General features: G+C 46.7%; 2 protein-coding genes across 2 annotated transcripts; both read left to right on the forward strand.

Moving 5' to 3' along the window:
* The first annotated feature begins 5,253 nt into the window (after positions 1-5,253).
* adamts1 (ADAM metallopeptidase with thrombospondin type 1 motif, 1) lies at positions 5,254-11,845 on the forward strand. The gene is made up of 9 exons (XM_029256677.1): positions 5,254-6,241; positions 7,188-7,528; positions 7,741-7,873; positions 8,045-8,212; positions 8,322-8,611; positions 8,801-8,987; positions 9,328-9,506; positions 9,993-10,168; positions 10,325-11,845. Exons 1-9 carry the CDS (start codon positions 5,650-5,652, stop codon positions 11,031-11,033), a joined length of 2,775 nt encoding a protein of 924 aa, XP_029112510.1. The 5' UTR covers positions 5,254-5,649; the 3' UTR covers positions 11,034-11,845.
* Positions 11,846-14,892: 3,047 nt separating this feature from the next.
* Positions 14,893-23,611, forward strand: cyyr1 (cysteine/tyrosine-rich 1). Its single transcript, XM_029257107.1, has 5 exons — positions 14,893-15,028; positions 15,158-15,270; positions 20,199-20,298; positions 21,605-21,765; positions 22,684-23,611. Exons 2-5 carry the CDS (start codon positions 15,192-15,194, stop codon positions 22,809-22,811), a joined length of 468 nt encoding a protein of 155 aa, XP_029112940.1. The 5' UTR covers positions 14,893-15,028; positions 15,158-15,191; the 3' UTR covers positions 22,812-23,611.
* The last annotated feature ends 1,107 nt before the right edge of the window (positions 23,612-24,718 follow it).

Consider the following 24,718-nt stretch of genomic DNA (forward strand, 5'->3'; position numbering starts at 1 on the left):
GAAGTCTCCTTTCGTATGGCGTGTCAAGAAAGGCAGAAGTTGAGTAACTAGCCACTTTATTTTCACTTAAGTCAACTGACGCTCAGTCGCTGTCACCCACTAATTCACAGACACACCAGTTCATCCGCTCAGTCATTGTGAAATGTACAGTCTCGGTCAAAAGTTTGAGTACACTCGTTGGAAACTACTTTTTTTTTTTTTTTTTCGTGAGTAGCTCCTCTGGGCTGCTTTGCTTTCACTCTTGCGTCCGGGTTGTACCATACAGATATTGGCCTGAATGCCCTCATATACTCACACTTTTGACTTTTACTTCTCAGAATGTTGCTTATTGATACAACCTTCCAAAGTACAGTACATGAAATGAGCAAGGTTGCAGGTTATAGATGATGAGAGAAGAATCGCGTGCGTAAGAACTGTAGCTTTTGAACAGGCTGTCTCTGGTCCGCATCTCGCTCAGTGGCTCCTGCTCACTCCCTCACGCTCTGCCACTTGTGATCTTTCCAGTTGAATACTGAACTATTCAGTAGAACGCTGCATGTATGCCACAAATACGTCTCATGAAAACAATCGGTATATTCGTTACATGCATACAATATAGCACATCCCGCATGCGGATACGGGTTTCAGTTCGGGTTTCAGTTTCACGGTAGGTTTTGCTCTTTTATGTCATTGTTACTACTCGTATGGCTGTCCAGGTAAAAAAGCACATTGTATAGCTCAGTGATATGATTTTAATAATTACTTGGTCCTAAATTTAGCTCGTTTTACAATACTTAAAGTAAGCTTGCTTGGTTTTCCAAGCATAAATAAAGTATATTAACGATGAAGGTCACTTTTCAAGAGTATATTGCAATGTACTATTAGAAATTATGTACATTTTGAGGACATTTTGCTTTGACCTTAATTGGTGCACTGTAGTAAAATCAAGTATACCTTCAAGTATTCTGTATGTGGCTTAGAGCAATTTCATTATGTGGATTATGTTTTTGATTCCAGTGTGCATCTGGTTATGGCTCATTCCTTGGACTTATACTTTTGCATAATTGCACCTGAACACACTTTTTTACCATCTGTGTAGACAACTTTGTATGCTACGTACACCACCCTGTACAGTTAGAAATTTTTTTTTACATCATGTGTATGTCTGTCTGGATCACTGTGCTGCAGGGCAAAGTGCATGCACACACACGTGCTCATGCAACACACGCACACAGACTCACCTTCACACATGTACACTCTATCCAGTACTGTCTGACACTCCCACCATAGGGAAAAGACCCTAAAATGGAACGACGGAAACACAGCACTGAAATTGTAATTTATTGTTTGTACAACTGGTATGTGAAAAAACGTGATGAATTTATTTATTTTTCTTTATTATAATTATTTAACAAAAATACCAATTGTGCAGAACATTAAATTTTTTAAAAAATACCTTGTTTTTCTAGTGTCTTCTGTATGTATATAAAGTTATATTTTACGATTGTGTGCGGTTTGTCTGTGTTTTACATAAACTGTGTTTTTGTCTGTTATGCAATCTCTTAAGAATGTTGTGTTTTCATGGAAATTCACATTTTTATTAGGTCTGATCAACCCTGAATTCCTCTAGTTATTTTGTACCTATTTACTTTTTCTTTCACTTTCTTTTCCCTTCATCGTTCATTTTTCTTTATATAACTTCAGCAGAAGTCAGCCAGTACAGAAAGTCATTAAAAGCAGCAAATGAAAAATCACTCTCTCTCACACACATTTTCAGAACCACTTATCCCATACAGGGTCACAGGAAACCAGAGCCTACCCAGTAACACAGGGCATAAGGCCAGAAGGGACACACCCAGGACAGGATGCCAGTCTATCACAAGGCACCCCAAGCAGGACTCGAACCCCAGACCCACTGAAGAGCAGGACTGTGGTCCAACCCACTGCACCACCACACCCCACTTCCTGAAAAATAACAGTACTATGGAAACCATTACTAGTACTCATTGCTCACACACACACACACACACACACACTGCCTGAAACCACTCATCCCCAGCAGGGTCACAGCAGACCAGAGCCTAACCCAACAACACAGGGCATAAGGGGACACATCTAGGATGGGATGCCAGTCTGCTGTAAGGCATCCCCAATAGGACTTGAACCTCAGAATCACCAGAGAGCAAGACTCAGGCCAAATCTGCTGCTCCACTGTGCCACCCTTTAGTACTCATTGCAGTGTTTCAGAAAATCTGTCCCATTTTATGGTTTCACAAAATTTGCCTGTTTTCAGCTTAAGAGATAAAAGTCATTCTCCAGTCCTAGCAGTTTTGTATGGTGTTCATAGTCATATTTTATTTTTTAAGAACTTCTGAATTCTGTGTACACTTTCTTACAATGTACATTAAAAATGCTGACTATTTATCCTGTAAATAACTGGCCATTGCACATGAGACTGTGTTTCCAGTACGTTGAAGAGCAATTATTGTACTCCTATTACTATGAAGACTTTTCTCTGGAAGCAGTGTAGCTGGCTGTGTTTAGGCTCTGCATCTCTCTCCTTAGAGTTTCTCCTGGGTCCCCTTCTTCCATGTAAAGAAACATCTGTTTGTAAAAGTCAAATATTGCAATAAAATGCAAAGCAGGCAGCTGCTCAGCATTGCATAACAGAGCTCCCAGGTTCTCTCTTGCATAGGTTAAACCCATCCGGTGTCAACAAGCACTTGTTCTGACCAGGGTCACGTTGTCCATAGGTTAAAGCTCTTCATAATCATACAAATAACCCTCAGCAAGAGACAAAAAAGCTGCAGACCTCCAGGTCAACAAGTCTGACTATCTTTTATTAAAAACATCTTCAGCGATGTTTGTTAATTGCAGTAATTTCAGTTTTATGGTAATTAAATTTTTATCTAATTTAAGAAACCAGTTATGAATTTCAGGGGGTACAGTGGTGTAGTGGGTTCAGCCAGTGTCTGCTGTGTGGGGGGTATGGGGATCGAGTTCTGCTTGGGGTGCTTTGTGATGGACTGGCATCCCATCCTGGGTGTGTCCCCTCTACCTTCAGCCTTACGCCCTGTGTTGCCGGGTAAGGCTCCAGCTTCCTGTGACCCTGCGTGGGACAAGTGGTTGTTGACGATGGATGGATTATGAATTTCTAACAGCAGCAAGAGATGGACCACATAATCCTGTGTTTATGCATCAAATAGAACTGAATCCTGAACTTTTTTCCTGGCGCCTTTATTTGTTAAGTGTGATGCTAGAAAATGTTGCTCACTTTAGAATTTTTTTTCTAAATTTATAATGTTATGTTGTTTCTGGGCTGTTCCACATTGCCATTATTATGAATATTGCTATATGTTTAGTGAATCAGTTTTAGTGAAGTTTTATTCAGAGGTACTGTAACACAACACACTCATGAAAATAAGGCTCTAAATGCCACGTTTTATAAGTCCAAGTCCAGCTTTCCAACCAATACATCATCTGTCCATCCATAGACAACCTGATGAATAAATTACAACATAGCTTTACAGCCTCTATCTACCACCTGCAGTTTCTTAATAAACATTTTATTCCATCCCAGAGGCAGTGTGTTTGTGTGTGTGTGTGTGTGTGTGTGTGTGTGTGTGTGTGTGAACACGCACACTGACATTCTCTGGTCAAATGTGATGCTGTAGCACCATCTGCTGTGTTGATTACTGGGTAATGCTGTGTAACATACACTATCTCCCTTCCACACCAACACATAGGATGCACGGTCACTCTTTCACACAACATACACAAATGCATTGGGTCACCAACTTTAGCATTATAACTCATATACTTTAATGAGGGAGCCATTTCTGTCACAACACTCTGCCAAAGTGTTGCTTTACATTAGATGCAACATTAATGAAACAGACACAGCAAGTGATATTAATATGACCGTGTCTTTTTTTTTACTTTTGAATAAAAGCATCCAAAAAGTCAAGAATCATTCTCAGTGACAGTAACTAATGAATTATTATTTTGGTTATTATAATTCATGTGCTGCTTTTTGGATGCTTGAATCAAAAACTATTTACAGTATTGGACTCATTGTACAGTCATGATGACCATTTATCATTTCTGTTATTCGTCAGAAAAATTGAATGACCAAGCATGAGATGAGAATTTTATGAACGTTTGTGTCTTTCTTCTCATCTGAAGTTTTATCCATCATCAGGTTGCATTATACGTACAGAGAGAAAAAAAGATATCCAAATTCAACCTGGGAGCTCCGCTAACATGCGGCACGGCTCAACCGCGCCATCTGGTGGACAAAAATATATAGTTTTCATTCGTTTGTCATTTTTAAGGTGGTCGCAAAGATTACGGCTCATTAAACTAATTCTAAAATCGCGTAGCTGGGGTGACACGCGTTAACACTAGTCGTTTTTATTTTAAAGTATAAATCAAAACGCAATATATTTACAGTTTAAAGGGTTTCAGTTCCAATATTTAGTGAATACAATCAAATATTATAAACTTGATATTAGCTACTGGTTTTAATAAGTTAGATTGGCTAAAGTTTAACCTAAACTCTTTTGGGACAAGACACCGCGGTTACCTAAAAAAATTGTGGATTTTAATTTATTACGTATGTTTAAACTAAGAGAGTAAAAGCACCGATACAACAAGTACTTTTGAACACTATAAACTGGTTTATTGAAAGTGCACAAAAAAAAAGCTTCTTACAGGAATTATACATTTATGACAGTTTCAATTAGTCTTCGTCTAAAGTAACTGCGTTAAAATCATATTTAAGATGGACGGGCTAGTCTACATGAGCCGCTCTACACGTTCAACAGAAGTGTCCAGTGGGGGGCCGGTCCACCTTAAGGGCCTCTGAGCGCTTCGGATTCCCGTTCCGTATCGTGTAGTAAAGCGGCGAGTCGCGTACCTCACACCTGGCTTGCGCGTCATTCCATGCCCTTCCCCCGGGTTCGGGAAAAACCCCAACCCAGTGATGTCAGCCGGAAAGCCACAGCAAGGTCTTAAATGAGTATGCTTAAATCTAGTGCTTATGGAAGCGCAGCAAAGTTCTCGCGTCCAGAGTGGTAGAAAAAGGGACCACGAGAGCTCTGTGTGTGGGGTTCGAGCCCACAGTGTCAGAGAGACGCAGGAGAAGGAGGAGATCCCTCCCACTAGCTGGACACAGGGTGATGTTTTCTCAGCCAAGAGCCCCTCCGATATGATTGATTATGGTGGCCAGGCTCCAGGGGTCTTCTACGTTGTCGTTGCGCACGGCTGTAGATCAAAGGGAATCCGGGAAGGGGGCGGTCCCACCGCGGGGGGGTATATAGGGAGCCGGAGCGCGCGGCTGGCCGTACAGCAGCAGCAGGAGCAGGACACGAGGGCGACTTTCGGCGGCACGAGAGCGCTTCAGTCCCATAGAATCCTCCTTTGGCGACACTGCGCTAAGAACTCTGATCATCTCCCTGTGAACTGGCATTAAAGCGTTCCTTTCAGTTATTAGTGGTACACAAATGGATTTTTCATCGGATACATTTCCCGTCTTAGTGTAATATTATTATACATTTCTGCACTGCTACTTAAAACTTTTGACAGCTTAAAAAGTTTCAAGTTCCATAAGGAATTTTCTTTTTTAAGTTACTTTTTAAAGAGTCTTTTTGTCCTTTTCACGGCACCATTATGTGGTTTTATTATGCGCTGTGCTGTGCTGCGCTTCTGTGCGCGAGCGTGGCGCGCGGAGCGTGGCAGGAGGACACGGCGGTGCCGGTCCGAATCGACGCGACGGAGCCCCCCGGGCACGCGGCTGCTGAGAAACGGATCTACCGGCTGGACGTCTTTGGCAAGCGGATGGTGCTCGAGCTCGAGCCGGACCACACTTTCCTGGCGCCCGGGTTCGTCTTCCAGGCGGTGGGACTGCCCGGCGAGGGTTCGGAGCCCGAGGCGCGCGGCTGGGGACGGGGGTCGGACGGCTCGGACTCGCCGCGCTGCTTCTACTCGGGATCCGTGAACGGGGAGGCCGGTTCGGCAGCCGCGATCAACGTGTGCCGTGGGCTCCGGGGCGGCTTCTACGTGCGCGGAGAGGAGTTCTTCATCGAGCCCGGCAACAACGTCACGGACACGGGCGCGTCCGAGCGCAGCCGCCACACGGTCCGCCGGAGGAGCCGCACGCTGCGCGCCGGGGAGGGCGGCTCCAAGTGCGGCGTGAACGAGGAGGAGGAGCGGGTGCCCGAGCAGCGCCGCGAGGAGGAGCCGCGAGCGCAGGGGGCCGCAGGTACGGCTCGCGCGCAGCACCTCGCGTGCGGGACGGGGCTTTAAAGTTTAAACACCCGGTCAGCCGTAAGTTACCCAGAGTAAATGCACGCAGGTTATGTTATCCGTCTTGTCACCGCTGGCATGAAGCTCGTAATTGCCGACGACGGTCGTACTACTAGGAAAAATGAAACCTCACTCTGTTCTCTGACAAGCCAAGCGAGTATTAACTAAGTCAGTTACGTTAGATTTCACTTCTTTTCCCTTTCATAACCCCAATAGTAAAGGTTCTTTAAAATAATACCCCCGAGTGATGGGATGGATGGTTGCACCGATTTGTGTTAGGGAGGTGCGCTTCGCGACGCGAGCGCTCTCTGATGCAGTGTTCCGCGAAACGGGTTTTATTAGTGACAATTTTGGTGTTTCATCCAAATTATGGGCTCTTTGTGGGAACATTTTAATGAAAAAGTGCGGAAACTGTGGGGCTGCATAGCTCAGAGCCGGGTAAACGAAGGGTTAAATGGAGTTTTGCGAGGGAGTGGGGGGTGCGGGTTGGTCAGTTATCCAGGTTAAGACGGGTAAACCTGCCTCCTGGTACCGTTCGCGGCGCGGGTTTGCGCTGCCGGCCCCGGCGCTCCTTCCCGGCTTCGGCTTTTCCCTCATTCATTTCCTCCAAGTTCACTTAAGGGGATTTGGGCTAAAGGGCGGAGTCTCCAGAGGAAGGGGCTCCTCCTCGGCCTCGGCGCTCCAGCCCATCAGTCCACTGTCACTGTGGCTTCCCATCACGTCCTCTCAGAGGTCTCCGAATGTCTTCTTTCTCGCAGTAGCATGAAAGGGTCATATGTTACAAGAACAGCCCATCGTAGGTGCTTTCGGTCGCAGACACGCACGTGCACGCCTACGCCTCGACCCTTGACTCAACAAGGCTTGAGACGAGCCTCTCACTCATTCCAACACTTCTCCTCCAGCGCGCCGTCGATCGCGCCGCTTCGTGTCCAGCCCACGCTACGTGGAGATGCTGCTGGTGGCGGATCAGTCGATGGTCGAGTTTCACAAAAAAGGACTCAAGTCATACCTGCTGACCATCATGGCTGTAGCCTCTCGCCTGTACCGCCACCCCACCATCCACAACTCCATCAGCCTGGCCGTGGTGAAGCTGCTCGTGGTCCACGAAGGGCAGCACGGGCCGGACGTCACCTCCAACGCGGCCCTCACCCTCCGCAACTTCTGTCAGTGGCAGCGGCAACACAACCCGCCCAGCGACCGGAACCCTGAGCACTACGACACGGCCGTGTTGTTCACAAGAAAGGTACGCCATGCGCACGTAGATGCAATTCTGTCTAATGCTTTTCTTGTGCTTCGCACTGTAAGCCGTACAGATAGAGATGTAAATGTGTCCAAGTCCAGAGAGCTTAGGGGTTGTGTAAGGAGCGAAATGCTCAACAGGAAGGTTTATTATTGTTTGAGAAAAGTCAGCTGATCCTGTTTGCCCCCCCCCCCCCCCCAACTCCCTCTCCACAGGATCTGTGTGGCGCTCACTCCTGTGACACATTAGGCATGGCAGATGTGGGCACTGCGTGTGATCCTGAAAGGAGCTGCTCCATCATCGAAGATGACGGCCTGCAGGCGGCGTTCACTGTGGCACATGAGCTGGGTACGAGGACTTTGCGCACATTCCGTACGCGCGCAAACATGGCACGGATATCCGGACTTACTTATGTATTCATAACGTAGAGCACAGTATGAGATCCGGGCATCCAGCATATCTACACCCGTGCTCATCTTCTCACAAAAAAGTAACTGATCACTGACCATTTTCCCACAGGTCACGTGTTAAACATGCCCCATGATGACGCAAAGCAATGCGGCAGTATCAACGGCGCCAACTGGAACTCCCACATGATGGCATCCACCCTGTCCAACCTGGACCAGCTGCAGCCGTGGTCCCCCTGCAGCGCCCTCATGGTCACCTCCTTCCTGGATAATGGCCACGGTGAGACCCTGACCGGATCGTACGCTCGCATATCGTGGTTAGCACGTCGTTTGCAAGTGTGCAGAGTTGAGGTGTTCGTGAGCTCATCTGTCCCCCGTGGACCCTTTAGGTCAGTGTCTGCTGGACAAGCCCCAGAAGCCTCAGCCACTGCCCAAGGCCCTGCCAGGCTCAGTGTATGATGCAGACCAACAGTGCCAGCTGACTTTTGGGGAGGACTCCCAGCATTGCCCGGACCTGAGCACGACCTGCGCTGCCCTCTGGTGTACCGTGACAGCCCCCGGGGGTCTTCTTGTCTGCCAGACGAAAAACTTTCCCTGGGCCGATGGCACGCCGTGTGGGCCGAACAGCTCGTGCCTGGCTGGCCAGTGTCTAACCAAGAAGCAGGCTGTGGAGTACCAGGTGAGTGTGGATGTTCCAGTGTCCTACTCTTGGGTTGAATTCTGGCATGGAAATGGTGGTGGTGGTGTTATTGAAGCAGAGAAATATTGTGTGAGTTATAGAACGATGATGTGCTGTCACATGGGAATCTTCTTTTTTTTTTTTTTTTCTCTTTCGCACTTAACTGATCACAATTTTTCTCTTAAACAGGTCCCTGTCAATGGTGATTGGGGGGAGTGGGGTCCCTGGGGGGACTGCTCACGCACGTGCGGGGGTGGGGTGCAGTACTCCTTCAGGGACTGCAACAACCCTGTGCCCAAGAATGGGGGCAAGTACTGCGAGGGCAAGAGGATCCAGTACCGCTCCTGCAACACCCAGCTGTGCCCCGACACTAATGGTGAGCGCGCAGCACGAATGGCGAAAATAAGCGCCGCACTAGCGTTACTAAATCCAGGACAGCAGTGGTGAGGGGGGCCTCCAGCTCAGGGTGGCTTAGGCATCAAACCCAAGCCATTTGGAGGTTTTCCTTTAAACTGAAAGCATAACAGGATGTGCTGTGTTTATGAGCGAGACGGTAAAGTGGGGGTTTTGGCTTCAGCTGTGATCAATAGTTACAGTGCAGTCGCCAGTTGCAAGCTGTTAAAACAAACATCCTGTGTCAGCTGGAGTTAGCGCCGTACTGAAGTCGAGTTCTGACCCTTCCTCCCACCCCACCCCACCCCCTCTCCCTTTTGAAGGTCTGTCATTCCGTGAGGAGCAGTGCCTGGCCCACAATGACATCTTCACCAGTATGTCATTTGGCTCAGGAGATGGAGTTGAGTGGGTCCCCAAGTATGCGGGCATCTCCCCCAAAGACCGCTGCAAGTTGGTGTGCCGAGCCAAAGGGACAGGCTACTTCTTTGTCCTAAAACCCAAGGTGAGATGCCGTGAAGGTTTATAAGGTTACGCGGCATTAAAGTTGTTGTATCTGGAGCCAAAGGCTGCAGGTTTCACTCCCACCTCCAGCAAAAGTAACCCTGAGCAAGGTACTTAACCTGAATTGCTCTGCTAGAATTACCCAGCTGTATAAATGGGCAAGTAATTGTTGGTAGCGTAACATTGTAAGTAGCTCTGGAGGAAAGCCTGAGCTAAATGAATAAATGTAAATCTAAACATTAACTCGACTTGCTCTCATAGGAGAAATATGATCTAATCATGACTGTCCGGTCATGACCGCACAGCAGCTCTTTAGTTGCCAGACTGATAACCAGTGGGGTAGATTTTCTGTCCTTAACTCTATGGAGATAGGAACGTAGTACACCCATGTCGGTCTTGAAAAAGGGTGTAATTTCGTGGTGAGAACGGAGTGACGGTACCACCTTAGTAATGACTGTGATTGCATTTGTGTCTCTGCTGCCCCCAGGTGGCAGACGGAACTCCTTGCAGCCCCGATTCCACATCTGTGTGCGTGCAAGGCCAATGTGTGAAGGCTGGCTGCGACCGGGTCATCGGTTCTAACCGCCGCTTTGATAAGTGTGGCATCTGCGGTGGGGATGGAACCACATGCAAGAAAGTGGCTGGGTCACTGGATCGTGCCAGGTGAATACTGTTTCTATTTGCATGTTTCCTCATATCGAAACGGAATTTTCCAGTGCTGCTGTCTCTAGCGTGCTATATTTATGAGGCACTTACCATGGGTTGACCTGAAATTGTGAACAAAATGAGTGACCCTCCTTGCCGTTCACTGTCGTTCAGGCCTGGTTATCAGGATGTAGTGACCATCCCTGCTGGAGCCACGCATGTGGATATAAAACAGAGAGCTGCGGGTCGTCATGACAGCAGCTACCTAGCCATCCGAAGGCAGAATGGGACCTACCTGCTGAACGGGGAATATAAGCTGACCACACTGGAAACTGACATTTCCCTGCGGGGGGCGCTGCTTCGCTACAGCGGCTCCTCGGCCTCCCTGGAGCGCATCCGAAGCTTCGCGCCGCTCCCAGAACCCCTCACCATCGTGGTCCTCTCAGTCGGGGACTCTCCTCAGCCCCGCATCAAGTACAGCTACTTCGCCCCGCGGCCCGCCTCCCGCCGCCGCCTCTCCATTAACGCCATCCAGGAGTCCGGTGGTGCCGAGTGGGTGCTGCGCGACTGGGGCTCCTGCTCCAAGACGTGCGGCGGTGGAGTGCAGCAGCGTGACGTTGACTGCCTGGACTTCCAGGGCCGGCCCTCGTCCGAATGTCCCCTTGAACTGCGGCCGGTTTCTTCGCAGCCGTGCGCCCCTCATCCCTGCCCCGCGTGGCAGCTGGAGGAGTGGTCCGCCTGCTCCAAAACCTGCGGGCAGGGCTTCCGAAAGCGTTCCCTGCGATGCCTGAGGCACGACGGTCATCCTCTACCCCACGAGAGCTGTGATCCCGACAAGCGGCCGAGGCCCCGACTGGACCTGTGCAGCCTAGGGCCCTGCTAAAGACCGTGTCCGAGGAAGGGAGCCCGAAAAAGACTCCCAAAAGGACATTTGGAAGAGAAACAAAACACTTCTAGCAAATTATAGCAAATTAATTGCTGTAACTGTCTGTTACTTACAGCTGTATACATTCCAGCAAATTGTACAGGACAAATGAGCCTGCGAGGAGAATGTTTACATTTTGAACAGTGTTTAGAATGGTGTGCGTCTCCGTGGGGAGCGGTGAGGCCACGGTCGCGCCGTCAGGTTGGTCGCACGCAGACAGGACGCCGGGCAGAGCCGAAGGTGCGCTTGGCACGTAGTTGAAATGCTCTGCTCGTATTTGATGAGCTTCGCGAGAAAAGAAAAAAAAAATGACACATTGGTGTTGAAGTATGCTGCTCTGAGCATCGAGGGTGAGGTGTGTGTGTGTGTGTGCGTGTGTGTGTGTGCGTGCGTGCGTGCGTTCTGTCCGAGCTGGACTGGACAGAAGTAATTCTGATTCTCAGCAAAAGTTAGAATGAGGTGTTCTACAACACTTCCCGCCTTGCAAAAGAGGAAGCTCTGGCACCTGAAAGCTCACCTTCACATTGTTATCCTCTCATCCTCTTCCATCACCTCTTGTCTCCGCCTGTTCCAGCAAGGGGTTTCAGCCAACGGCTGACGAGTTGCAGTCAACGTCCCGCTCGGAGGATCCTTCTTCGACCCGCCAATCGTGCTTCGCACTCCCTGTTCTTCCTTTCCTTATGCCCCCCCGCCATCCCGTTACGCACCGCCAACCCTGTACCTTCAGTACCAACTCACCTAATATCAGTCATCCAGCACATTGTTAGTTCAAATCTTTTTTGGAAGTCACAGTGCTGTTTCGTTGGGGGTTTCAGGGGCTTCGGTTTCATTTGTCAGCAGGAGTGCTCCTTATCTACACAGTCTCTTTTGGGTCTCGTGTGTGTGTTGGCTTTGGTAAGACAGCTGGCTGTGTAGTGTGTTGAACTGGTCATCTGTTGCTGAGTTGAGCTGTGTCATAAGCATCCCAGCACCCTTATTATAAACAACACACTACCTTTTTTGCAAATGTATGTACTAAAGTCTTCTGTGCTCAGATGTACCAAACATGCCCCTGTGTGTGTGGGTAGTATGTGAAGATAGAGATCTATGGAGGCACCTCCCTCCTGATACTACTTCATAAGTAAGTCTGTCGTACCTTCTGAGAAGGTATGTTTTTTTTTTTTTTTGTACAGAATAACAAAATGTTATTTATTTTTGTACAGTTTGAAAAATATAATCCTATTTCGTTATTTTATAATTATTGTTACTATCATTGAAATACCATAAGAATGTAGATTGCATAGAGTATTTATACAGTTATATATGGTCCTAGGTTTATGAATAAACTATCACATTGATGTCAGATGTATGAACTGGAGTACTTTCTCGTTTTTCCTCAGCACAAATACACATACGCACACAGACTAGAATCGCTTATCCCGAGTGGGGGTCGCGGCAAGCCAGGGCCAAACCCAGCAACACAGGGCGTAAGGCTGGAGGAGGAGGGGACACACCCAGGATGGGACGCCAGTCCATCGCAAGGCACCCCAAGCATGACTCGAACCCCAGACCCACCAGAGAGCGGGCCCTGGCCAAATCCCCATGCCCCCGCTCAGCACAAATATTACCCTTCAAAAAAAAGGCATTAGTTCCAATAGGCTATAGCTTTTGGGGCTGTGTGCCAGTTTCATGCTTGGTAGGAGGATGTGAGTAAAAAAGCCCCCCTCCCCCCCCCCCACACTGCCACATGTCAAAAATGTTTGACAGAAAAGAGGGGAAACAGTTGGAGGTTCAGTACTGTATGCTATGTATATGATTAAAACACTTAGCCTGTATTTACTGCAGTTTTGTTGGTTTATTCGACCAAGTGAATGCTCATCAGCGTTTGCATTAATTTTCACTAGGTTTGTGTGCACAGCCCAAGAAGAAAGGCCACTTCAGTGTAATAGTGTACTTCCTGAAACAGACCCCACTCCATCTGAGGGCTATTATCTCACTTTGCCCAGCAGACAGACAAGGCTCCCATAATTAAGGCCTGTGTTTATGACTCGGTGAAGCACTGAAGCCACAGCCGTCAGGCGGTGCACGCTCTCCCATAATCCCACTGAAGTCAACCGGGAGGTGGGAGATCAGCAGGGGGTCCTATCGCTGCAGTGCTAAATATATACAACATTAAAGGTCTGGTACAAGCACATAGAAAAAATACCTATGAAACTTATCTCATTGGTATTCACAGAAAGAATAGATGGTGCGTATCTGAAGATGGTTGCTCGTTGAATTCCACAGTCTTGGGTGTCGCTTTAATTTGATAAGATAGACTTTTTTAAAGGTAATTTCCGGCTCACGTGGCTTTGATTTTACCATACAGTTTGAACGAGCAGCGGGTTTGCCCCAATGAGCCAGCAACAAATGGAGAAAAATGTCTTGCAGGTAAAGTGCGGTGTATCTCCGAAAGCTATACTATTTTGGATTAAAGAAATCACACACATTGTCTGAAATCGCTTGTCCCCAGGAGGGTCGCAGGGAGCCAGAGCCCAACCCAGCAACACAGGGTGTAGGAAACATACCCAGGACAGGACACCAGTCTGTCACAAGACACCCCCAGCGGGACTCGAACCCCAGACCCACCAGAGAGCAGGACCCAGTCAAACCCATTGCATCACCACGCCACTGTACCCCCCTTTGAAGAAATCAATGAAATGGAAATGAAATAGGTCAGCTATTCAGAATTTAGCTAGAGAGATTATCAAAGACACTAGGCTGAAATACGTGGTTTAGCAGTGCTGCTGAACTGGATGAGTACTCCATGTGCTCAGTAAAAAAAACTATTCAGATGTTGGTGTATTCATTTATTACTCAAAAACACCTATCCATGATTTAGGGGCTGTGGTGGTCCAGATCCTGTAAGATCTACAATTCAGCTTTTATAAAGGTATTTTGTCATCAGGATAATAATATAATGACTATAATTACAGAGACACCCCCAGTTTTTCTGAAATAATACAGTAAGCAAAAAAACTCTCAAAAGAATATAATTATCTATCCAAAGTGGGGGATAAAGGAAATCAGCCCTGCTGAATTCCTCAAATAGTCAGTGCAGGAAACACTTATTCGTACAAATCTAGGTCCAAAAACCTTGACTTAGATACACATGATTCGCATAGGTGAATCATAATCATAATAAAAGATAGTGATAGCTAATAATATAGCATATATTATGTGGTCAGGCTGCTTCACAACAAACATGTATAATGGGAGGTATCATTCAGGATGTGTTTTCTCAAATAAGTTTCGTTGTTTACATCCGTCCCCCTACAGAGACCCGCGGACAATGTCGAAGGCAAGGCGCAGTAACGATGTTTTTCTGGGTACATCGAGTTTGACCGGTTCCTTTCAGCGACTCCTCTTGCTCTCTATAATTATGCTCTTCTGAGCCGAGCGCGGTCAAAATAGAGCGTCGAGGACGGTCAGAATAAGAATAACGACATGATGATTATAGCTCCGCATGCGGGGACTGCGTGTGTAGCCGAGCGCCACTGAGCACCTTAATGGGGCTCGTTATGGTCGGGACGGTCGCGAGGAAGCTCGGCCACCTGGATAATAATGGCGGAGGCTGTTCGTGAACGCGCAGTCGTGACCGAGCGGGACTGTGCCAGGCAGGCGGGAAGGCGCTCGGTGCCTCCGCCAGCGTTCTGTGGTAAGGACAGGGCGAGCGCGCACACGTCTCTTTGAAAGAGTTTCCTCCGCCGAGGCGGGGGGGGGTTTTGGGGAGCGGCAGTGGAGGGCGAGGGCGAGGGCGAGACCGGGGGGGGGGGGAGCGACACGCGGAGAGGAAGAGCAGAAACAAAGAGGAGTTAGTGAGAAACACACTTCTGCGGCGGAGCGGGCAGCGCGCGGCTGGCACGCGGCACCGCACATCTTCCAAAGCGGGACTTTCGTGAGGTGCTGCGCGGGGAGCCGCCGCCGCCGCTCAGGTCAGTTTCGCACCATTGAATGAGTTTTTTTTTTTTTTTTTTTTTAAAAAAGAGTTGTAGAAGTGACGTTACATGTGACGTTAACCCTGCTTGTGTTTCGGTGACTGAATGAGTGGATTTTCCACACAGTTCGAGTCGGACGGCGGGCCAGCAGCTGGCTGCCATGGGTGGACCCGGGTCAGGGGGCGCGCAGCGCGTGCGGACCCTCGTGTGGGACTCGCTGCTCGTGTGTCTCTTGGCCGGTAAGACTGCGCGTGTCAGTGTTCACACATCTGTTCGCGTGTGTGTTCAGTTTCACTGAAACTTCTTCGGTTTTCCACGTTATGAGCAGCGGCGGCGGCGGAATTTGCACAAAATGTGCGATGATGTGCTGAGATAATATAATAACCCCTCGAAATGTCTCGCGCACAGTGTGTGTTATAGGAACAGGATTCCTTACACACAGCTGGTCTGCTTCAGATTTGCAGCTGAATATGCGCACTAGTACTAGACTAGTGTGAATTTTCCACGCTGTGTGTGTTTTTTTTTGTGTACTGTAGACGAGTACTGACAGCCGCACGCGGCACAGGATCAAAAACTTTCCTTTAATCCGAGTTATGTTTTTGTTACCACATTTTTACGGAGATTATGATTTTTATACATAAAATCGGGCTGTTCATGATTTCCAAAAGTTGACCCACTGCCCCGGGCGCTACACGGATACGGACTGTTGTTTCGTATCGCACAAATAAAGTATTCATTGAAAAGGTTTGAAGAAGGTTTTTCGCCCACGGAGCGCCTTTTTCTCCGCTGGTCGGTAAGAAAAGCTCTTGCCGATGAACAGTTTTGCCCTCCCTCCAGCTCCTTTGATGCTCCATGTGGGGCCGGGACACCCGGAGGTGAGAGAGGGTCCAGGGCCCACGGGCGTGGACCACCCACGCAGAGGGACGTGGGGGGCTGGGGGGGGCGCAGGGTGGGCCGCTGAAAGCATCAAACAGGAAGGCAGACGCTATGGGCCAGTGACATGTACAAAACCCGAGTGTGAGTTTGCTTTAGAGCTTCGAGGGAGTGAAAAACTGAGATCTGTTCACTTCCACAGTGGGGAGCAGGAGGCTGTCAGTGCTCCTCTGCTGTGGGACATGAGACAGTCCCCAGCCTATATTCATACTCACTCCTACTTATGTGGGCTCAGCTGGTAGCGTGGGAGTTGCGACTGTTGCCTTTGGACCCAAAAGGTTGCAGGTTCGGTTCCCACATCTGGCTGTAGTACCGTTGAGCAATGTACTTATTCTGAATTGCTCTGGTAAAATCACCCACCTGTTTGTATAAATGAATAATTGTAAGTACCATAACATTGTAAGTTACTTTGGAGAAAAGCATCTCCTAAATGAAAAAATGTAACATTCATACTTACCGTGGGGCCTGTGCAGAATAACACTGAGAAATATTTCAGGTCATTGGAGCTTGTTGGATAACACTCATCATCAATCATGTCACCCAACCCCCGCCTATTCAAAGTTAATAAAAAGGTTACTGTTTCCACTCACATGATAAAGACAAAAATGGTAAGGCGAACAGTGGCTGCCTTACACATAAATTTATTCATTTGGCAGACACTTTTCTCCTAAGCGACGTACAACTCATAGAAAATACAATTTGTGTAAAAACAGACATAGCTGCAGATGTGTGATTCTTAAGTACAGTTAGTTTCCTTCCCCACATGCTCTGGCATTCATCACACAAGTAGCTGCGTAAAAGTGTACCAGAATATCGCTGATTCCTAATTACCTTCCCAGTATTTTTTTTTTTTTTTTGCGACACATATAAACATTTACGTTACTTTGCAGGAGTGGTTCTGTAAACAAACACACACACACACACACACACACACACAGACACTGAGATCCCGTGTCTGCAAGGGCAGGCAGAGCGGTGCCGCACGCTGGTGACACTTGTCACAGGTTGGTGTGAATGAGCCCCGAAAGAGCTGTCAGCCACAAACGGCAGCCCCACACACAGCAGGAACCGGTCACACACCCTGACACGGACTGCATATGTTAAAAAAAAAAAAAAAAAAGCACGAAAGATCGCAGAAGATGGATCACACAGGTTAGTGATGTCTTAGAATATTTTTTATACAATATATCACAGATTTGACTGTTTAAAGTGGGCTGATTTGTTGTAATATGTTTCTTTAATCATTCATTAAACTTGCAACTAAATAAACTAGTATTTATCCCAAACAACTAATTAACTGGAACTATTTAATTGAACCCGGGGACAGCAAGGTAGGCCATGTAGCAGATATCTATTCTAGTTGATGCAGTGGCACAGCAAGTAGCACTGCAGTTTCACAGAACCCACATGGTGCAAGTGGATGTGGGTTCAATCCCTGCTTAGTCTGTGTGGAGTTTGCATGTTCTCCCCGTGTGCATGGTTTTCCTCCCACAGTCCAAAGCTAAGCTGTCCAGGTTCCCCCATAGTGTGTGAGTGACAGAGAGAGTGTGTGTGTTCCACTGATGTATGGATGAGTGACCCAGTGTAAGTAGGGTATCTAGCAGTGTAAGTCACCACAGTGAATAAGGTGCGTGGGCTGATAAAACTACATAGAGTTCATTGGAAGCCGCTTTGGAGAAAAGCATCTGCTAAATGAATGTAATTTTTAAAATCAATTTAAGCTTTTAATTAATTAGTTTTTATCGGTGATATTATATTATTCTGTTGAGGTATGTGTACAAGGCAACTTAACGTTAGTTTTTATGCAGGAAAGTGTAACGTTGGGGAATGGGGGTGTGGTGGCGCAGTGGGTTGAACCACAGTCCTGCTCTCCGGTGGGTCTGGGGTTCGAGTCCTGCTTGGGGTGCCTTGTGACGGACTGGCGTCCCGTCCTGGGTGTGTCCCCTTCCCCCTCCGGCCTTATGCCCTGTGTTGCCGGGTAGGCTCTGGTTCCCTGTGACCCTGTATGGGACAAGCGGTTCTGAAAATGTGTGTGTGTGTGTGTGTAATGTTGGGTTACTCATCCTGTACAAGTATTTCTGGAATAATGGACTACAAAGTAACAAGAGTAGTTAAGTCATGACTTCAATATGGTACGATGTAATCAAAGTATTTTTCAACTATATAGCCAGTCCCTGAAAAGAATGGTGTCTTCGCCCTTATTAAAGACCCTGCTCTTTTCTCTCTGAATAGCTGCCAGCAGCCTCCAGTTTATTGGTCTGATGTTAAATGGATGTGGAAATGTAAACGTTGTGTAGAAAATGTAGAAGAATCGTACATTTGTAAAAAACATTCAGTGAATCTGAGGTTGTTGTAAGAGATTGGAAAGCAGTGTTTTATTCTTACACCCTTTGAGGGACCACAGATCAGCTCACACCTTGTATTTCTAGGCTCCAGATCTCCAACACCGTAAGTGCAGAACTCGATACTGACAGTAGGAAGTCTTTGATTTTTGAGTGTCTTCCAGTTAACATACTTATGGTACTGCAAGCTAGAGAAAGGAAGGTGTTTGATGCAGGTCCTGACTCGCAGCAGAGACGACAGCTGTAGGGAGTGGAGGAAATAATCAACTGCACGACGGGCCTGATAGGTGCACAAAACAAAGATTCATAAAGACAGGCTGCAGACCAGCAAGAAACATACTCTAATAGGTTCACCCGAAAGGAAGACTTCAAGCGTCGTTTTTACTTGGCCTTTGAGAGCCGTAGATGTATGTCAGTATAGTGTTGTGTGCTGTGAATACTGTGAATTTATGTGCAATGTGTGTATTGTATAGTGTTGTATGTGCAATATTGTGTCTGAAAAATTGCATTTGTCTTATTCATGGTACCAATAGTTCTGTGTGCTTGGTGAATTATCACTGGCTTTATTGCTTTATTTCTCCTAACAAATCTTAATTTAAATGTCAAAAATCCTTCTAATGAAACGAATTAATTTGTTGTTCTCTGGACTGCTATGATTTGTTTTGTTTCACCTTATTTTTCATACAGGCACTCCTGACACTATGAAAAGACATCGACCTTCTTTGCCACATGTTTATCTGCCCCTGCAAGGACATATTTTTCACATCGTGATAAATTTGAAGGACACATTTTTCTCATTGTCATGAATTTAAAGGATGCCTTCTTGTTGTGTGAAAAATGACCTGCTTAAAATGAAAATGTGTCCTCTTTTGCATATTTATTTACTAACCATGTCATAGCCCATGCATTCGGATTACTGTGCTCTACTGTACCGCACAGTACAGTTCTACTATAGTGTGTGTTTTCCTAAAGCCGTTTTGACATAACACAACAAATGAATAGAGAAGCCCAGCTTCCCACAATCTTTGGCGAATATGACTTGAGAATTTTACCAATTGGAAAATTCAGACTCAGCCTACACATCAGTATTACGTGTTTAATTTTGATCCATGGCATCTCAGTTTCATATGGGTGGCAAAGGAGGAAAGACTGTAAAAGGGCTCCTTGCACTGAATAACACACTCTTGGAAATTGTAAAAGAAAGAAAGGCTATAACATTGGAGCAGAAGGTGGACATTAAGCATTTTGAAAGAAATGCACGTTTGTGTGGCAAATTCCACATTAAGCAGCATCATCTTTCCTCTATCATTTATTTACAGTATATTATGCTTTTGGTAGGTTTTGCACTTTGTTATAATTTAATTTTGGCTACGCTGTGAGGTTTTTTTTTTCATAAGTGATGATAACGGTATTTAATGTGTTCTGGCACAAACCCATTTTTCCCACTGAAACTGTTATTTGTATTGTTTCCCAGGAACACAACAACAGTACAGCTGAGTGGACTTCTGCTTTGAGTAGCGTTATAATGCTCTGTTAATCGCTATTGAATGGGGTCATCTCTAAATAATTCACAGTGTTATGGTCAGTGGTCCCAAACCCATTTCCTAGAGGGGCCATTTGTATGCTGCTCTTCATTGCAAATTAGTCAGATTAGCCCTGATATCAGTGCTACTTATACCAGTACATTACATCATACCTCAGTGAAACAGGATACATCATTTCTTTAATATGCACAAAATGCCATTTTGAAATGAACGCTGTCATTTAGGGACAACATCAAATTGTGTTAATTTCCAAATTGTGTGGATGAACAGCAAGTCATAATGAAATGCAAGACATGAAGAGTGTGTGTGTGTGTGTGTGTGTGTTGCGTGCACTGATTTTCCTGCTAGGCCCTGGGGCTGCTCAGTGCGACGGCTGTGTGGAATACTGCTGTGACGGCACCCCCCCTTTCTGCTGCTCCTACTACGCATATGTGGGGGACGTTCTCTCGTAAGTACCTCAGTTGTGCCCCTGCTGCTTTGAAAATACCCCCCACCCAACACTATTGTACCAGCTCTAGAGAACTCTACTATCAGACTGAGCTACATTTAACCAGCAAGTACCTGCGAAGCAAATAAGATGCTTCAGAGAAGGGCAGGGGAGATTAAAATTATAATCTACCTTTCCCCCCAGTTTGAACTGTAATCTGTGTGCCATTGGCAGCCTTTAAAAATATTGAATGAGTCCAGATAGAAAACAAAATTGATTTTGTCACATCGTCGATTTTCATGCATTTGTCTGTGCCAGGGAGCGTATACCGTAGCCACTTTTCGTTTTTCTCAGTGCTCTTTTAGTTTTGCACGCATATATACACATGCGCACATAAACAAAGACTTTGTGACTGCAGGATGGACAAATATTTATAGATGAGTCTCTAATGATTCAGCGGCGGGTTGCTGTTTGGTTAGGTGGTCCTTCAGATCCGGGTTGACTTCTGAGAAGAACTCGGCCCGCACAATGGAGGTACAGTCCTCCTTCGGTGCCGACGGCGGTCGTTTGGTGTTCAGAGGATGCTTTGTTGAATCAGCTGTTCTCTGTCCCATATTAGATGCGAAAGTACGCGACCGGAGTTGCAGTTTTTTCACTGGATCCAACAGGTGTAGGGTGGTGTTGGCCTAATTTTTCATCATTGTATAAATGTATAAATTACTGTTGTGGTTTGTGTGTACTGTATTGTGTACTCTGTTTTACTGTAAGTGTGTTTTAGAAAAGAGAATGATTAGGTGGATCGTAGCGAAACCTCGAAGCAGTAATTTCAACTGATTTAGGTCAAATTCTGGCTGAGAAATGATTGTGCTGCTTGTTTTCAAGTCGACACGGCGCTCGTAGACTTGGGTCCGGTGAGGAATGAACTGAAACGCCGGAGCTCCAGTCTAGATCAGAGTCTTTTTGAAGAGTGAACAGGTTTCCTCTCTGTTGACATATTTCGCTGTGTATCGCTGTGCGTCTGACTTCCGCTCAAACACAGTTCAAGTTACGAATAGCTGCGGTATCATTCCTGGGATATAGTAAAACCCGCACGATCCCAGTTTGGTTTGCAAACACTGAACGGGTAGCGAACTCTACCACAGCTTCAGCGAAGAGGTCTGCGGGAAGTCAGGCTGTTCGAAAAGGGAAGAATGGAGAATGCCGTTTTTTCTTCTTTTTTTTTTTTTTCTTCAGATTTTAGGTCAAAGTGTTTCGGTCACCAGTGCAGTATGTTAGTCGCTGCACGTGATGCGGGCTAACGAGCTCCCTCGCTGCGTTGCTTTCGCAGGGGTACTGCTATTTCAGGGATCGTGTTTGGCGTCGTGTTCCTCATGGGCGCCGTGGCAGCCATCTTCTTGTGCACGTGCATGTGCGTGAAGAACGGGCGGAGTTCCCGCGTGGGGGTCTTCAGAGCTTCTCACGTTAGCACTGTTTCCCAGGGATACCCAGGTAACAATGCTTCCACGGTATCCTGGTAGGGGGGTTTGGGGGGGGCACGCGTTGTGAACAGCGTTATATGCCCAGTTATCGCAGCGAACGGGTCTCAGCCGCGAGCGCTGCAAAGAGAGCAGTGCGCTAGAGTGACCACTAGGTGGCGCTGTTCTACTGCTGAATAAAAGACATAGCTTTATGTGTTTTTAACCCCTTCGTTCCCGTTTATTCGCCCAAAATACGGAAGCCTACCCCCTTCTTTTGCCTGTAAGGTCTCCAGGCACCTTTGGGTGATGTAAAGGCACCGTGTGGAGGAGCGCAGTTCACCAGTTTCCAACCACAGCACTGTAAGGTTCCCAGCTGATCATAGGCAGACATCACTGTGGGTAATGAGATGAAAGAGGTCGTCAGTGACCCCCCCACCAAGGGAACACAAATAATTTGGTTTCTCTGACTCTGTGACGTAACCACTCTTTGTGTTTTTGGCATAACCCAGAGCCTTGCCTTTTGGCACAAGGTAATTCATCAGAGCACAAATGGTGAGGCCCAAGGACCCACAGCTTAAAATTATACACTTGACTTGGTGGGCCTCAGTATATTTTCAGTTTTTCTTTATTGTTATAACTCCAGTTTAATTTCTTGGCAGAGCGGTATTTGTCTTTGCTGGCAAAAACATTTAAGTTCAAACATCAATACATGTTCTAGTTCCATTTTAAATGCCATAAAAGCGAAAATAAATCTGCACAACCAACAAATTTTTGCAGGTGCAGGGAGAGAAAAAATGTAATTAATTAATTCTGGTGAGGGCTCTATACCCACACGATTTCTATAAAAAATTATGTGACGTTTATGAGACACAGTGCTAGAATCCATCATGACATTGTGATGATGCAACTTCTGTGAATGATAATCTTTTTCCATTTTTTTTTCCACCAGGTCCGCCTCCTCCATATACATATGACTATGAAATGTACTCTCACCACATTCTGCCCCCACCATACACTCCAACCCCACCCAGAACCTACCCACCACCACCTCCATACCCAGGTTACACCAGCAAATAAGCAAGTAGCCCTGCCTTGAGTGGTCTGCGACGCACCGGGATGCTGCTGTTACCAAACACTGGAGCAGGAATGCCTGTAACGGACAGGATTAAACAGCACTAAAGCGCGATCCACATGGCATCTGTACATGCTTGGAGCTTCTTATTTGTACGGCCCACCCACAGTGGAGAATGGATGCTCTATTACCTGTGGTTTTGTATCGACTGGCTGACTTCCAGCCAGGGCAGGTCCGCCACCCCTCGCTTTTGTCCCCAGGTTAGTGGGGCAAACTGATGGAGTGTATAGCAGGATGCACAGTAAATACTGTAAAGTTTGTCTCTGACTGTGTGAGGCAGTGACCCTTTCCTAAAACACTTGAGGAACTGGATGTCTGAAGAAGGGGGCAGGACTGGTGTGAGAGAATGACTTGCTGTACATAAAAAAAAAAAATTGCCCTTGAACATCGTACGAATGGTGCGGGAGCAGAAACATTACTTGAGGCCACACAGGTCCCTCTGCCTGGAGAATTCTGGGCTTATAAGTAGTTAAAAAGTAACTACAATCTTCTTTGGTGCATCTTAAGTACATTTAATATATCTCCGAATTCTATTCTTCTGTCAAGAACGAGATTTGCTGCACGGCCCGAAATGATGAACGTACCGAAACATATCTGCACACAGAACCCTCTGTAGCTGATTTTTAAAAAAGGATGTGTTGGTTGTTAAAAGAAATGAAAGTGAACTTCTTGTTTACATTAATGGGTACACTTTGTTGGGCAGTTGTGCTCTGTTTGGAGTGTTGAGTAAACAGTTTTTTAAGAAGTGTGTTTGTGTCTGTTTATGTCCTTCTATTTCTAGCTGTGTGTGAAAGCTATGTGTTAAACAAGTGGGAAAGAGAACAGAATTTTGAACTGGATTGTTCTTTAGTTGTGATCACCAATGTTAAATCCATGTCCATGGGAGGTCAACAGCTATAATCACTGTCAGATTGACGCACCGTACCCCATTTGCTAGGGATAACTGAGTGGGTTAGGATATGACGGTACTCTGTTGTACAGTGGAGTACAAATTTACACGAGGACTGTGGAGCTGAGGTAACACATATAGCCAAAAATTACATGTACCACTTCATGCTATAATTATGGGATGTTCTACATAAGCTTCAGCTCACACAAAATAATACCAGTACATGCATTTACTTGCTTAGCAGATGCTTTTCTCCAAAGTGACTTCCAATGAACTCTGTGTAGTGTTACCAGCCCACACACCTTAATCACCGCGGTGACTTACAGTGGGTCACTCATCCGTACACCAGTGGAACACACTCTCTCTGTCACTCACAGACTAAGGGGGACCTGAACGGCATGTCTTTGGGCTGTGGGAGGAAACCCATGTAGACACGGGGAGAACATACAAACTCCACACAGACTGAGCGGGGATCGAACCCATGTTCTCACATACTGCCCAGGGGCTGTGTGAGACAGCAGCGCTACTGCGCCACCGAGCCGCCCATGATGATACATAATCAACGCGCCTTAGAAAAATGAATTATAATTACTCGTAAAGTTAACAAGCTGAGTTTTCCACTCAGGGACGTCCGTACGTTTTCGTGTATTTTGTCAGAGGAAATTTCTCCTTAAAACTTTCCTGCTCTCTGTGAGTTACGCAAACGCGAGCAAGCCTCTGCTGTAGCTGCGAATCATAGGGCGGACCGCGTCGTCGTGTGCCTCCACTAGATGGCAGCACTGTCGCACTTTTCGGCCCCTCCGCTCGGACACTGCGAGCTCCTACTGCTCTTCTTTGTTCCACGAAAATGGGTTTCCGGTCCCCTGAACTGCCGCTCTCCCTGTGCAATTTTAATATAGCTTCCACTGGCGAGACATCCCTTATCCATCACCCTAATTAATAAAAATGTTAAAGCTATTCCGA

This window comes from Scleropages formosus, chromosome 12 (assembly GCF_900964775.1).
Source record: "Scleropages formosus chromosome 12, fSclFor1.1, whole genome shotgun sequence".
Taxonomy (NCBI): domain Eukaryota; kingdom Metazoa; phylum Chordata; class Actinopteri; order Osteoglossiformes; family Osteoglossidae; genus Scleropages; species Scleropages formosus.